The 15948-nt window shown below is 35.0% G+C and overlaps 2 protein-coding genes across 2 annotated transcripts in view; both read right to left on the reverse strand.

The window, feature by feature from the left end:
• Positions 1-984: 984 nt before the first annotated feature.
• On the reverse strand, positions 985-3457 carry LOC128524402 (sterile alpha motif domain-containing protein 3-like). The gene is made up of 7 exons (XM_053496974.1): positions 3255-3457; positions 2670-2757; positions 2423-2581; positions 1992-2198; positions 1718-1886; positions 1540-1619; positions 985-1353 (listed from the first exon to the last, which is right to left on the reverse strand). Exons 3-7 carry the CDS (start codon positions 2567-2569, stop codon positions 1150-1152), a joined length of 807 nt encoding a protein of 268 aa, XP_053352949.1. The 5' UTR covers positions 2570-2581; positions 2670-2757; positions 3255-3457; the 3' UTR covers positions 985-1149.
• Positions 3458-8591: 5134 nt separating this feature from the next.
• Positions 8592-15948, reverse strand: part of LOC128514590 (Fc receptor-like protein 5) — a 73929-nt gene continuing 66572 nt past the window's right edge. The window contains exons 6-9 of the mRNA XM_053488421.1: positions 12536-12556; positions 9857-9964; positions 9575-9688; positions 8592-8725 (exon numbers count right to left, since the gene is read on the reverse strand). Coding sequence (XP_053344396.1) covers positions 8679-8725; positions 9575-9688; positions 9857-9964; positions 12536-12556 — 290 coding nt within the window. The 3' untranslated portion in view covers positions 8592-8678. The remainder of the gene's footprint in view (positions 8726-9574; positions 9689-9856; positions 9965-12535; positions 12557-15948) is intronic.

Consider the following 15948-nt stretch of genomic DNA (forward strand, 5'->3'; position numbering starts at 1 on the left):
CAAGTAAACAGGAAGTCTGATCACATCACACAGGACTTTAAAACAGAGTAATAGCTAGCAGGCTAGTTCTAATAATGTTAGCTATTAAATGCTAATGAACAAGTGAGGCTATTAAACTCACCTTAACAGGTCTTATACATCCATTAACCCACCATGTCCAACAGAAAAAAGTAGCAAACAAAACTACCATTAATATTATTTATGATACAGTGGTGTGAAAAACTATTTGCCCCCTTCCTGATTTCTTATTCTTTTGCATGTTTGTCACACTTAAATGTTTCTGCTCATCAAAAACCGTTAACTATTAGTCAAAGATAACATAATTGAACACAAAATGCAGTTTTTAAATGAAGGTTTACATTATTAAGGGAGAAAAAAAACTCCAAATCTACATGGCCCTGTGTGAAAAAGTGATTGCCCCCCTTGTTAAAAAATAACTTAACTGTGGTTTACACTCTCAGAAAAAAAGGTACAAAACTGTACCTTTTAAGGTACAAGTGGCCGTCGCTGGGGTGGTACCCTAAAGGGTACAATTTTGTACCTCTAGTCAGAGGCACAAAATTGTACCTTCTAGCTTTGTACCATTTAAGGGGCAATTTTGTACCCCAAGGAACAACTGTACACACTTGCAATGAAGGCAAAAATTGTACCGTATTAAAAGCATCCTCAGGATACTGTCCTTTACTGTCCATTTTGATTCTTTTGGTGTCTGCGTGTATGCGTAAATAAATCGATAAATACCATGGCTAAGAAATACACAATTTTATTAAGAAATGTTCTTTTAAAAACTATTTAATTCATTACACCTCACAACAGCAGTTGTGTCAAGAAAAAAATCTCTTCAATGAAAAACTCAAAACTCATCAGACCATTTGACAAACAAGTATAAAAGCAGTCATTAACAATATATATATATATATATATATATATATATATATATATATATATATATATATATATATATAATAAAAAATAAATAAAAATGTTAAAAAAACAAAAAGGTAATAGGTGTACAGGAAATTGTCCACTGGGCAATCATTACAAATTCAACTGGACAAATACAAATAACTATTGTTTAACATTAATGTACACCTTATTAAACAGGCTATATCAATTACTGCACATTTTGAAGTTTACAGCAGTTTGTCTTCAGCAAGAATATCTAGTGCTAATAAATAACTTGCCATCAACATTGTAGGTATCTAACGCCTGGTAATCAACCTCTTCACCTGGCGAGAGGACAGTCCATTCATTCTCACATTTGATGACTGCAGTGACTCTTCTTGTAATCACAGTTTTCCAGTCAGTGGTCTCCTGTACTTGAACAGTTGGATATGGTGAAGATGGTTCACTCTAAATGACAAAGCACAAAACAAATTCTGTATCAGTCAAATGTTCTCAGCAGTTGACTAAACTGATGGACTGAAAATTGACATGCATAAAGACTAAGATAATTATTATTCACCCATTTGTATATGGCCACAATAAATACAGTTTAAGAATTGCACAGAAATACAAAACAGAGTACTATATACGAACCTCTCCAAGCACAATGAAATGTTCAAGTTTCTCTCTGAACAAGGCTGGCAACATGAGAAGTGCTGCCTTAAAATCAATTCCTGGAACATAAGGTGTGATAAACAAATATGTAAAAATCTATCCAAAGGCAAGAATTTGATAGGCTTAAAGTGCTAAATAAGGTTTAGGAGTCAATTACCAAGATGGTCTTCAATGAGAGATTCTTCTCGAGCTTCTTTGTGCGGCTTTGCTAAAGGGGATTTCCCTTGAGCAAGCCGTAGCACACTGGATGTAATGTGTCCAAAGTTTTCTTGAAAGTGGCGGTTCAGATGAACACATTTATGCAGGAAACCAGTTTCTTGATAAAGCTGCAGTCAATTGAAAAAGACAAGAATAAATAAATCAGAGGATCTTATACACTTTTTTTTAGCATTTTACATGTGTAATTTCAGAATTGTAATTTGCACATTAACCCCTGATGGACTCTTCAAGAATGGATATTTGTTGACGGCATCTTCAACAGTCATACCACTAGCAATCTCCTGTCGCCTCCAGGCAAATGTCCTCCTCATTCGCTCTTCAACAATGCGAGTATCTGGCTGTGTCCTTCTATACTGGTCCTGCAGGACTTTCACATGTCCCTCTACTGATGTAGCATCCTCTCCAAAAGCAGTAACATCCTTGTGCATAGACAAAAACAAATCAGGTAGAATTTAATTTCACTGCAGGAAATTTCTGTGCATCTAGAAGTTTCGGTTTTGGCCAATAATTTTTATTTTGGTGCATCTCTAGTTATTTCTAATTTCTAGGCAAGAGAATAATGAAAATGTTGCATTTAATGTACTTAATGTAAGAGCAACACACCGGTAAAAAGTGTAAAAATATTATAAACATATGCCCTCACCAAAGGCCATGTAATTTGTTTACTTGAACTGCTTTCTTCAGGTTGTAGAGACTTTTTTGAATGACCAAACTTCTGTTTAAGTTTTTTTACTTCTTCAATGTCAGCCAAAGGTGCCCGCTCAAATTTAAACTTGCGTTTCAGAGACATGTGCCAAGTGTGCTATTAAAAAAAAAACAATGAATAATAATAATAATCTGCATGAACCAAGAACCAAGAGTAAAACATTAAAGGTAAACCAGCTACTTACATATCCATTGCCCTCTTTGTCTTTCAAAAAGGGATACCTCAGAGTCAGGGCTTTAGCCACTTGAACATACTCTTCATTAGTTGGATACCTACAAAAATATTTTAAACACATCAGTGTAGCATTAAATGTTGTATAAAACTCTAATTGTTGTATAAAACATGTCTAACTCTAAATGTTGTATAAAACATACTCTCATGTTTGTAACAAATAAATATTAGCGTGGCCGCTGTCATTTTACTTAATTAATCGCTTGCTTTGCCGTCTCACCACAAATTGCTATGTATAACGAGAGCGTTGGTCAACTCTAGGTGCGCCTTATTACAAAATGGGCGGGAAAAATTGCCTCAGCATGTAAAATGTTAACCACTAATTGCCGTACAAGTGTTAATATTGCAAATATATTACGTGGTGGTCAAAGTTATTATTATTTAAGCAACAAGGTATGAGAGGCAGTTAAAGAGATAACCTAAAGGGAAAGTATATAAAGTTAAAGGGCGTTAACGTTACACCGGGAAAATCCTCAAGAAAACGGTCCAGACTTAAAAATATATATATATATATATATAACAGCATAACGTTACTCACCTTCAAAATTTTTCCTCTCCTCTTCAGTGACTTCGATACCAAATTGTATTAACTCCTTTATTAAGTGAGCGGTAGACATCCGTGTCAGCTCCATCCTGTAGGCCAACGTACACCAGCCAGTCTGACGCAAGCACTTTTAACGGACTTAGAGCAGGGGAAACGACAAATTAAACAAAATCAACCGAACATGGCGACACACATGTAAAAATAAGCTTATATTATTATATTATTCGGCATTTCCGAAATATTAACTCCAAAACAGACTTCGCGTTTCTGTCCGAACACCCACAACTAAATGACTCCAGCCAAGCGAGGGAAAGTTTCTTAAAGGGGCAACAACATTTACGTCTACCTAAGCAAGTTTTGAATCTAATTACTTGAGTGTAATTAAACGTAGCCATTCCGCATTGTCCTTATTGCAAATTTCATTCAGCATCTTAAAAAATAACGCAAAGTTCAAAATTTTAAAGTTGAAAAATTAATAAAAAATACATATAATAAAAAAGATTTTCTGACTATAATATTACAACAAAAAACATCAGTAGTTGTTCAAAATATTTTATTTAATAATTCCATTAGCATTATGTTTGTTAATTATATCTTTAAATGAGTGTCTTGATATCTTTTAATGTGTGTCTTGATGTTATCATGAGTTGACACACATTAAATTAATAAACAAAAAATAAAAACACATAGTTAGACCTACTTTAATTAGGGCTAAACTTAAAATTAATATAAAAAAAGGAAATAAATCCAAGGTACAAAAATGTACCTTTCACATCTGAATCTGAAAAGTTGTACCACTCGTTTTGGGAACATAATTGTACCCTAAGGACCTATTGTGGACCTTTAAAGGTACCATTATATTTTTTGTTCTCCTAAGAACAAAATTGTACCCCTGCGGTACCTTTTTTTCTGACAGTGTATCACACCTGAGTTCAATTTCTGTAGTCACCCCCAGGCCTGATTACTGCCACACCTGTTTCAATCAAGAAATCACTTAAATAGGTGCTACCTGACACAGAGAAGTAGACCAAAAGCACCTCAAAAGCTAGACATCATGCCAAGATCCAAAGAAATTCAGGAAAAAATGAGAACAAAAGTAATTGATATCTATCAGTCTGGTAAAGGTTATAAAGCCATTTCTAAAGCTTTGGGACTCCAGCGAACCACAGTGAGAGACATTATCCACAAATGGCAAAAACATGAAACAGTGGTGAACCTTCCCAGGAGTGGCTGGCCGACCAAAATTACCCCAAGAGCGCAGAGACAACTCATCCGAGAGGCCACAAAAGACCCCAGGACAACATCTAAAGAACTGCAGGCCTCACTTGCCTCAATTAAGGTCAGTGTTCACGACTCCACCATAAGAAAGAGACTGGGCAAAAACAGCCTGCATGGCAGATTTCCAAGGCGCAAACCACTTTTAAGCAAAAAGAACATTAAGGCTTGTCTCAATTTTGCTTAAAAACATCTCAATGATTGCCAAGACTTTTGGGAAAATACCTTGTGGACCGACGGGACAAAAGTTGAACTTTTTGGAAGGTGCGTGTCCCGTTACATCTGGCATAAAAGTAACACAGCATTTCAGAAAAAGAACATCATACCAACAGTAAAATATGGTGGTGGTAGTGTGATGGTCTGGGGTTGTTTTGCTGCTTCAGGACCTGGAAGGCTTGCTGTGATAGATGGAACCATGAATTCTGCTGTCTACCAAAAAATCCTGAAGGAGAATGTCCGGCCATCTGTTCTGCAACTCAAGCTAAAGCGATCTTGGGTGCTGCAGCAGGACAATGACCCAAAACACACCAGCAAATCCACCTCTGAATGGCTGAAGAAAAACAAAATGAAGACTTTGGAGTGGCCTAGTCAAAGTCCTGACCTGAATCCTATTGAGATGTTGTGGCACGACCTTAAAAAGGCGGTTCATGCTAAAAAACCCTCAAATAAAGCTGAATTACAACAATTCTGCAAAGATGAGTGGGCCAAAATTCCTCCAAAACGCTGTAAAAGACTCGTTGCAAGTTATCGCAAACACTTGATTGCAGTTATTGCTGCTAAGGGTGGCCCAACCAGTTATTAGGTTCAGGGGGCAATTACTTTTTCACACAGGGTCATGTAGGTTTGGATTTTTTTTCTCCCTAAATAATAAAAATCATCATTTAAAAACTGCATTTTGTGTTTACTTGTGTTATCTTTGACTAATAGTTAAATGTGTTTGATGATCAGAAACATTTTGTGTGACAAACATGCAAAAGAATAAGAAATCAGGAAGGGGGCAAATAGTTTTTTACACCACTGTATATATATATAAATGAGTAACTAATGTTAGCTCATGTGTTAGCAGCATGTGCAAGTTAGCTAGCTAATGGATTTAACATATTAATATTAGTGTAATAAATATTCTGAACGCTAATAATACACTTATATATTCAGAAACCAACAGATTACAAAAGGATGACTGTAGATGTAACTTACCTTATAATCAGGCCACCATCTGTGTTGTTCTAATGCAAAATGTTAATTGGAACCTCCGTCACCTGCTGCTGTTGCCGCCCTCTACCGAGTGGAGTATGGCATGACGTCATTTCCGCTTCTAAACACTTCTATTTCCCGAAATTTGTATGTAAAACAGTCTCATAAAATTTAGCTATTTGGATTTGGCTTGTTCCACATCTAGCTTCATGTAAAATACATTCATGCCTTTTAACTGATTAAATCTAATAGTTTAAACAATTTGCAGGTTTAGATTAATTTTAAGTAATCTAAATATATAATTTTAGAAAAAACAATTATTTAAATAAATTCAAAAGAATGCAAATACTTAATAGTTAATTATGCCATGATTTATTTTTTTGAGTGTAATGTATGAAGTGTATTATGAGAGTGTGTCCTTTATTCATCAAATGTGAGTAATACTAATATAAAAATGATTTCTAATGCATGCGCCATCTTTTCCCACTAAACATTGGAAGTCGGATAGACGTGCAGATCACGTCTATATTGGGTCCGTCGGTCCATGACCAGTTCTGGACATCTATTCGACGTCCAAACTAGGTCCACTATTTGGACGTCCAACCATGACCCAACTTGGACGTCATTTTGACGTCATTTTTATGACCTAATCTGGCTTTTTTTTTTTTTGGACGTCATTTGGACGTCTATGGCAGTGGCAGTAAATATGTTTTACAAAATAGTGCCTATCAACATATGATTATACATATGAATACAGATTATTTATAAACAATCAAGATTTATTATCTGTATGACTTTTTATTTATTTGGTAGACCATATATATATATATATATATATATATATATATATATATATATTTACATTTTCCTGTTTCCCTAACAGTTTTTATTATATTTAAAGTAGCCTATAATCAAGTCATTAAAATTTTTATTTTATATTGTATTGTGGCGTAGGCGGGGCGGCGGCTGACGACCATCATGCATTGCGGGAGGGTTTCGGTGTGTTCACCATGTTCGGGAAGTTTGTTTGGGCTAGTGGCTTCGGCCATGTTTGTGTATTAGGGTGTGTGTGACCTGTTAAATGTTCCCTGGTTCATGCTTAGGCTGAATTAGGTGGGGGTTCCGGGTAAATGTGTTGCTCATGCTATGGAGTGCTGAGTGTAAATAAAGTACTCCTAGCAATTAGCATTGAGCACCAAGCAAGCTCACTCGTTCTTCAAAATCCTTCCGGCGGTAAACCGCTGCAATATTAAAAAATATATATATATATATATATGTAAATTTATGTAAATTATATTTTATATAAATAAATCATGGTAGCCTATTCACCTTATTTCTATCTTACGAAAGACTGTAATTGGACGTTCAAAAATGACATGGAAAATACGTTCCATCGACGTCAACATTAGACGTGCGTTAGACGTCGAAAAAAAGACATCACCTGGCATTACAAAACAACCCCATCAATGGACGGAAATTGGACGTCCAAAAATGACATGGAAAAGACGTCACTACAACGTCACGTTGCGCAGTGGGTTGGGCCGTGGTGGTGGAATAAGGACCATCACAGAGCAGAGCTGATGAGACACACTGTGGGTGAGTTAAAAACTATTAGAGAAATATCAGTTAAAAAGTTATTAAAAACACATAAATAATCATTTTTTGTGGATTCATCTCTTTGTGAACTTGTTGGGTAACGGTTATTACTCATTTGGCATCTAATGTGTTATTTTATATTAAGTTATTTTGACTTTTTATTTTTACTCATAGTTAATCTGTGTGTTATCTTGTGTTTTATGTGAAACTGATTTATTTCTTATGCGACAAAATCCAGATTTCTACATTATTTAGCGTCATTTTGGCAGACGCTCTTATCCAGAGCGACTTACATTCTTTATCTCATTACACATCTGAGCAGTTGAGGGTTAAGGGTCTTGCTCAAGGGCCCAACAGTGGCAACTTGGTGGTTGTGGGGTTTGAATCTGGGATCTTCCGAACCGTAGTCCAATGCCTTAACCACTGAGCTACCCCTGGCCTACATTATATCGTCATCGTGCAGAGGCCGCACAGACGAGACCATCACACATGAAATAAATCAAATATATTGTGGGAAAACAATTTAACATTTAGAGTTCATTATGCAAACTTTTACAAAGATGAGCTGCTAATTAATAAAAAAAATGTATGAATAATTTATTATTGAAATTAAGCCTGGGATTACAAACCACTAATCCTGACTATCTTAATCCCTCTGCCAGGACTGGGAGGAAACGCACTGAAGAGGAAGTTATCTATTAAAGGTTTAAGGTTTTAGTGTGATGTTAGTCCTGTACATCAGTGTACCAGTGTGTAGACATGCAGTGAGAGTAATAACACTTCAGTTTGATTCTTCATTCAACTTACACTAAATAATACTACAAGATCCAGTTATCTACTTTCAATAATAGAAATAAAGCAGACATTGTCTTAGTAATTTTTTTTTATATTTATTTAAAAATGTGGTTAAAAACACTTTAAAAAATAAATAATGTCAAACCAAATATAAAATATGCCTTAAAGATTCTCAACAGAGAACAAAAGATGGATGTTAATAATATAAGATGAAATGTTTCGAGGTTTAAAGGTGGAAGTTGTAATGCTGGTATTAAACCCACCCGTATAGGAGATACATGTGTGTGTTACATTATCTCTCTGTTTTATCATTAAGGATTTCATTTATTTAGTTTCTGTTGGTTCTTTGCATTAACAGTTATTATCAGGCTTTAGCTAAACAACCCAGTCAGAACAACAAAGCAGTCTATAACATTCTGTGCCATTAAAAGCAAACAATAAAATAAAAAAAAATAAAAATAAATAAATAATAATAATAATAATAACATACAAGGCCTATATATACAATGATCCCTAAAGAAAACACCACAGCATCCTCTTCTTATACAGAGACTCTGCTCACTCCTCCACAACTGCATTCTCACTTCTCCTTTCATCAGTTTGAGCTGTTAAAGAAAACGAAAGAACATTTTGCTGCAAGTTTATTCCAGCTGTTTATAACTAAAAAATTAACCAAACTGTATTTGATCTCATCCTAAACACAGTTTATATGTACTTATGTTTTAATGTACAGTTTATAGTTAGCTGTTATAAAATCCTTCATTCAGTCATCATCAGTAGTCGCAGTACTCATGTCCACACACTGAATAACACACACATAAGGTTTAAATAAGGGTTTTATCCTATTACCTGCCTGAGGACATTGTGTGGCAGCAGACATTTATTAAAACTATTTAGCTGGTCTTATAGGGAGCTTTGGTATTACAAATCTCACGCTTTTAAATAGATTTAATTTTAATACCTGTTACTATAATGGAAAAATTAACTCCTGAACAAAGGCACTACTTGGTGTGTGGGATAAGAGACAGTAAATCCTACAGAGTGCACTAGATTTCCATTTCACACTATTCGGGATTCGACCCCAGAAGTGTTATTATCTGAGGCTAAAAGCTAAAGTGACAGAAGTGAACACATAAAGAGAAGTTTAGGAGATTTACAGGATCGTTCATCACCTCCATCACTTATTCTCCCCAGCTTGTGGATACACAGTACCAGTAAGAATGTAAAATTACCTTCACGCCTGTTAATTTCACTAACTGTCAGTCACCAGCTCTGTTAGTCATGGTTAGTTCAGGCAGTCACGAAAGAATATGAATTAGAGGAGCAAAATAACTGGTTAAAAAAACAAACTAATCAGTCTATTATTATGATATATAATATTTGATATGATTATATTATATGACTGGTCACTTTACTTAAGGGTCTGATGTGAAACATTCTGAAAGAGTTCTCACCTCGAGCTCTGTAACATTTGATCAGGAGAATGATGGTCACCAGCAGATACGGAACAGGCGTCACTACACTACAGATCAGCATGAGCACTGAGGATGGAGCTGATGAACTTGAACCTAAATAATAATAATAATAATAATAATAATAATAATAATAATAATAATGCATTATGCACAAAGTATCCTTCAGCTCTGTGTTGATACACGCAGTACAGTGTTCTGAATATTATGTATTTAACCATTTTCCTTTTCCTTTAACAATAAACCCACTACATTTAGACTCACCATCCACTGTGACATTGGCAGGATTACTGTTTTTTCCAGATTCCGTCACTGAGTCTCCTTCAGTCACCCAGCTCTGTGTAGATACACTCAGTACTGGACGTGGTGTCTCTGTTACACAGGGAAAACTAAATTATAGTTTTTTACTTTATACACAATATAGAAGCAAATACTGAATATGGATGTAAAACTAATTACACCAAGTCAACAGATGATGAATAAACAATGTGTTGTTTCTTATCACTGGGTGAATTGTTTTTGTTAAATATACAGGATCACATGTATCCACTAGGCTGTATATCACACCTGAGCCTGGAGCAATGAGGAGAGTGTGTAAAGAAACTGATAACCATCACAGCCCTGAGCACTGAGACATGTCCACTTCACCTCCCCTCGATCCCACCATCCACTAGGGACTGACTGACTACATAAAGACAACAGGAAGTTGATCCCAAGTGACCCAAATTTAACACTTTTTCTATCAATACATTATTTATATTTATATGAATTACTACGAAACAAACAAACAAAAGGCCTTTAACTTGTATTGACTGTATTGAGCTAATGTATATTTAGAACTAATTTTCCAATGTTTTCCCTCAATTTAGGTTGAATACATTTTTTACAGCACAATTATACTGTAAATTTAAAACTATTAAATCCAGATGTTGTCTCAGACTCACCTGATACAGTCAGTGTAACAGCATCACTGATCTCTGAGCTCTGAGAGTCACGTCTCTGTCCTCTGCAGGTGTAGACACCACTGTCAGAGTCTCTAACAGACCTGATACTGATCTCCTGCATTGTGCTGTCTGTATAGACTCTGTCTTCTCCCTCTGTGTCGAGACTCTTATTATCCTTAGACCAGCTGTATGTCCACTCAGTGTCTCCTCCTTCCTGTATGTCACATCTGAGAGTCACTGTCTCTCCTCTGGACACGTGTGTATCAGGCTTTATGGATATTTTAGCTTTAGGACTCCCTACAGAAACAAATAGATGAACAAACAAACATAATCTAAATACATTTTAAATAACTACACATTAATATGTTTGTTGTTACAGGAGGGACCGAGACTTCTTCTGCACAGTTTATTTATGTATCCAGCCTTCGTATTAGTGTTTAGTCTACAGTGTGACAGTCTGTAACGTCGAGTCTAAAAACCTATTTACTTAGTTAAGCCTCTTAACACCACTACTACTACTAATTATTATTATTATTATTTTTTTATTATTTCTCCGTTTAGGATGCAGTTCTGAAGGGTTTTATGGGCAGAAGGGTGTTTTAGTGAGCTGGGATGCTTTTCCTGTTGTTTCACGATGTTCACTCACGTTTGTTGCTGATGCTATTTAATTAATTAGTTAACTGTTTAATTTATTAAATGGTTAATTTATTATTTTCATTTGATCTCTTGCTTAATTAATTATATATTATTTTTTCTTTAATACTTTAAGATAGTATTTATTGAATTAATTATAAGTGTAATAATATGGGGGCGGGGCATGAGATTACATTTTTGAATAAAAAAATGTTTTTTTTATTAAATTTCTGGATAATAAAGGCATAAAACCACTTGGTATTAATAGAAGACTTGAAGCAAAAACTCTTAGCCGCAGTAAAACATTTGAAAAGTGCAAAGAGTTTAAAGAAGGATATAAAATTCATGATTCCAGCTCAGAGCTCACTGCAGTCATTCCTATTAATATTTAGCAAACGATCATTACTGAATAAAAGGAACATTTTGACACTTGAGTGTGACACAACCCTTCATCACTAGTTTTTATCAGACAGTGTTCTTTCTGTTTTGTGTTTTGACATTCTGACGATCCATAAATGGTGTCTACATAAATCTAGTACTTGGATGGTCTTGGACGCATGGATGGTCACACCAGGAACACACACAGAATTGTGTTAGTTAGTGGAGACAGATTTAAAAAATATATATATAATATAATGTGCAAATAAGGCATTGCCATAGCATCAATTCTATTGTATTATTATTATTGTATTATTATTATTTTGTTGTTTTTGTTATTTCTTGTTAAAGTACGCTTCCAAGTGACACAGCAGAAATGTATTTCATCTGTCATCCAGAGATAAATTGATTCCCAATTTATACTACAGCCATCTACAGTATATCTAGGAGCCTAGACAGCAGATTGTCTGTGCTCTCTCCTGTGTCACAAACTTGCACTTCAACATCATAGTGACACTAGACAGTCATGGGTATCTGTGAGCTAACAAAAATAAAAACAGACAGACGGTGCTTTTCTCCGAGTGTGATGCCGCTTCCTCACAGGTCATGAGCAGCAACTCAAAAAAATGTGGTTGGTGTCTTCAGGTGCCTTGGAGGAAGCATGTGTTAGCTTGTGCTCTCTCTGGTCAGTTAACCTTGATGGATTGGGGTCTGGTCTAATAAATAAAAGAGACCCATAAAAAGTTCCTAGGACTGATTTATTATGAATTCTGGAGCACCTTTTAAACAGAGTTCATTCAGACATGAATTCAAACCCTTCAACCTTCAGCAGGATTTATGGAAAGGAGAGCAGGTCTGACCTGGGTGATTGACGTGCTAAAAAAAAAATATACAGGTATCTATAACTTTTATGTAAAAGAAAGAAAACTGAAGTAAATGCACTGGACTGCAAAGAGCATAAAAAGTGTTTGAAAAACATTATACTTACCATGTAACACTTTGAAAAGCGCCGTCCCCAACCAGAGAAAATGGAGAATGACCATGATGTTCCAGAAGGATAAAGAGAGACAAATAATAATAATAAAATATTAGGGAGGCTGCAGAGCAACATACAGTAACATAAAATAAACTGAAGGAACATCTGTCAGGTAATAGTCACTCTCACACTCATAGGAGACACAACTAGAAATGTAAGAGCTGTGCTGTAGTCTACATATAAACTCCATCTAATCAGTTACACACATTAATTAATTAGAAGTTTTTGGAATAAATAAAAGTTTAAACGCTATAAACACCAGCTTGTCAATAATATGTTTTTGGTGTTGATTACCTGTAATGTGTTATGAATTAAGGTGTCGTGCAGATGTAGATTCAATTATAAAAAAAACATTAAACCACACAGATGTGAGACAATAAACACAAGATAAGCTAAAGCTTAAACAGGTGCACTAACAGAAGGTTAAACATGCCATGGAATGATAGTGAACAGTAAACGAACTACAACCAAACACTCATGTCAACATAAACAACCCCAGAACACACAGGATAAAGACTGGCGGAGGTTTTGGGTGCTTTGGTTATTACTCTGTTATAAGACAGTAGTTACAGTACAGTACATTACAATACACATTGATGCAGTTATTTTATCTGTTTTATCTATGTTGTTTTAGTCTCAGTTGTTTTAAACATTTGAGACTAAACAAAAAATGGTTACATTTGCAGTGAATTAATTGCAGAATAAAGAATAATTACCATTTATTGAGTATTCACATAATTGATCCCCTATTTTTTTTTTTAATAACACTAATAATTCTTTAGGTAGCCCCAGTCCTAGTAATTAAATGTGAAATAAAATAAATATAAAAAATATAATAATAATAATAATTATTATTATTATTATTATTATTATTATTATTATTATTATATTAACAATTATTATTATAATTATTATTACTACATGAGTGAACTTTACATTGTCTTTTTGTCAAGTTTTTTGATAGTTTTGTTAATTTACCGTGGTAATTTTTTTCTTAGTTAGTTTTGTTAATTTATGTTGTTAGTTTATATTGTGTGTAGCACCTTGGTCCTGGAGGAACATTGGTTCGTTTTACTGTCCACTGAATTGTATATGGTTGAAATGACAATAAAGGCTCACTTGACTTGACTTAACTATTAGTAGTAGTATAAAAGTACAAGCATTTATATAATAATATTGGTATAAAATGTACTATTATTATTATTATTATTATTATTATTATTATTATTATTAATATTGTTGTTAATATGAACAACAACAACAACAATATTAATAATAATAATAATAATTATAATAATAATAATAATAATAATAATAATGATATTACAATTTTCTGTTGCGGTGGTGGTTTAGTGTGTTAAAGAGTTACTGATCGAAAGGTCAGCATTTCTACAGGTTAAATAAGACCATAATGACTACAGGTTAATCATCAGACAGACACCCTGCTCCACTTCTTATCTCTACTGAACACATTTAGTCTCCAACACTCTCTACTGCACTCACTCTGGCTTTAATACAGATGGAGCCACGCCAAATAGCCGCGGAAGTGTGAATTGCGTACGAATGGCGTACGGCTGCCCTATGCACGCCGTAATCCCCCCTCCTTTTTCTTCGAGAAAGGCGTGTCAAGATTTCACAGTAAACACGCCCATTCAAGCCCTATTTATGCATTGACCTGGTTCCACCACTAGATGGCGCTTCGTTCTCAAGGACACGTTAACAACAAGCCAGCAATTTAGCTGCGCTGCGTTGCAATCACGTGATTTTAACAACCCACCCCCGCCGAACTAACGCTGCCAAACTGCACTAGAGATGAAGATGGCGGATTAATGGACTATTCACGGTAAGTGTTTTAATTTATAAAATGTGTTTGGGATTAGTTTACAGTTTATTTCCCAGTTTAGTTTTTTTAACGGCCATTTTGAAAATCACTGGCAGCACCAGCAGCGGTCGGATGTGACTTTAGATAACTTAATGATCTGTTTACCAAGTCTGGAGTTAACATTACAGTTTACTGTCAGTGTCACAAACTCACAATGTCACTCCTCTTCAACTAAAAAGACACTAAAGCTTTAAAAATACTATTAATGTCCCTATTACAAAAGCTGCACTACCGGATGAAGAGTGTTTGTGTTTTATAAAAATGCCTTTAGAGTCTGACCGCGTGCTGTCTGGATAAATTCAGCATTTATTTATTCTTAGGGTAAGAGTTAATCTGCAGGTTATTTCTGTGAATATAATGTGATGCAGTTCATGAAGGACACAAGCTGAGGATAGATGTACAGGAGCTCGCGAGCTAAACGCTCATAACCGGGTTTATATTTTTCTCAGTTTGGCCGTGACTTTGCGCGGTAGCGCGAGCGCTTAGTTACCGAGCTGGATAAAAACTCTGAAGTGTTTATCAGTTAAGGAGTGTGAGGAGGGGGAGGTGTGTGTGTGGGGAGGTGTGTGAGGGGGTGTGGGGGGCTTCAGTACTGGGTAAGTTATAGTTTGGCTTCAGAGATGAACTAATATATACGAGTGTTATATCGCCTAACTTATTTGTATGAAAAGCGCATTTTTTAATTTAATGCAGACGATAATACAGACAGACCGGGGTTAACACTAACAAAGTTCAATGGTTAAAGTTATCCCAGTTTATTTACATTCCAGAATTCCCCAAAACAGTATTTTACACACTCTGTGGTGTAGGTTTACTAATATCTTTTATATTTATTACAACCAGATATTCTGTAAAGTTTATTTATCTTTGTCTTCACTAAACTCTCCTGTTGTCTTTAATCAGAGCTCTGCTGTGGAGGATTGGGGGGTCAGACAGATGACGGTTGGCCTTTTGGAGCTACTGGAGGAGCCTGAACAAGCTGTTGAGGGAGCTGTAGGGAGGGATGACGTCACAGTGCAACAGCTTTAGAATGATGTTTGGTCAGGTCTACTGTATGTTCTGAACATAGAATTGCAAAACGTCTGATACTTTAGGGGGGAAACAAAGAATTAAACAGTTCCATCTTTAATATTTTTTTTAATGATATTTTAATATAAAAGAACCAGATAGAGACTGATAAGCAGCTGGTGTTATCTGGGTATTTTAATGACCTTTAAGCAAAAATTTAACATGTTTTTACGTGTTTTATACAAATTATTGTTTTACCTTTGACTAGTTTTGGAAGAATAAATTTTATTTTTAAAGTCATGTGTGCGTGTTTTAATTGTTGGGGGATTGTTTGTGTATTTAAAAATACATTTACTTAAACCAACAACTTCAATGTGCAAAAATGGGACCCGACGTTGTTTTAAATAGTCAAAGAGTTGGGCTAATAATAATAATAATACTGGTTATAGAAACAAATGAAAACAACAGTTAAACA

This window comes from Clarias gariepinus, chromosome 1 (genome assembly GCF_024256425.1).
Source record: "Clarias gariepinus isolate MV-2021 ecotype Netherlands chromosome 1, CGAR_prim_01v2, whole genome shotgun sequence".
Taxonomy (NCBI): Eukaryota; Metazoa; Chordata; class Actinopteri; order Siluriformes; family Clariidae; genus Clarias; species Clarias gariepinus.

Coding starts and splice junctions, on each gene's coding strand:
- LOC128524402 (XM_053496974.1), bottom strand. CDS start 2,569: ATGTCTCTGAAACGCAAGTTTAAATTTGAGCGGGCACCTTTGGCTGAC. Junction 2,199..2,422: donor AACAAATTACATGGCCTTTG/GTGAGGGCATAT, acceptor TCTATGCACAAG/GATGTTACTGCTTTTGGAGA. Junction 1,354..1,539: donor ATTTCATTGTGCTTGGAGAG/GTTCGTATATAG, acceptor TTTGTCATTTAG/AGTGAACCATCTTCACCATA.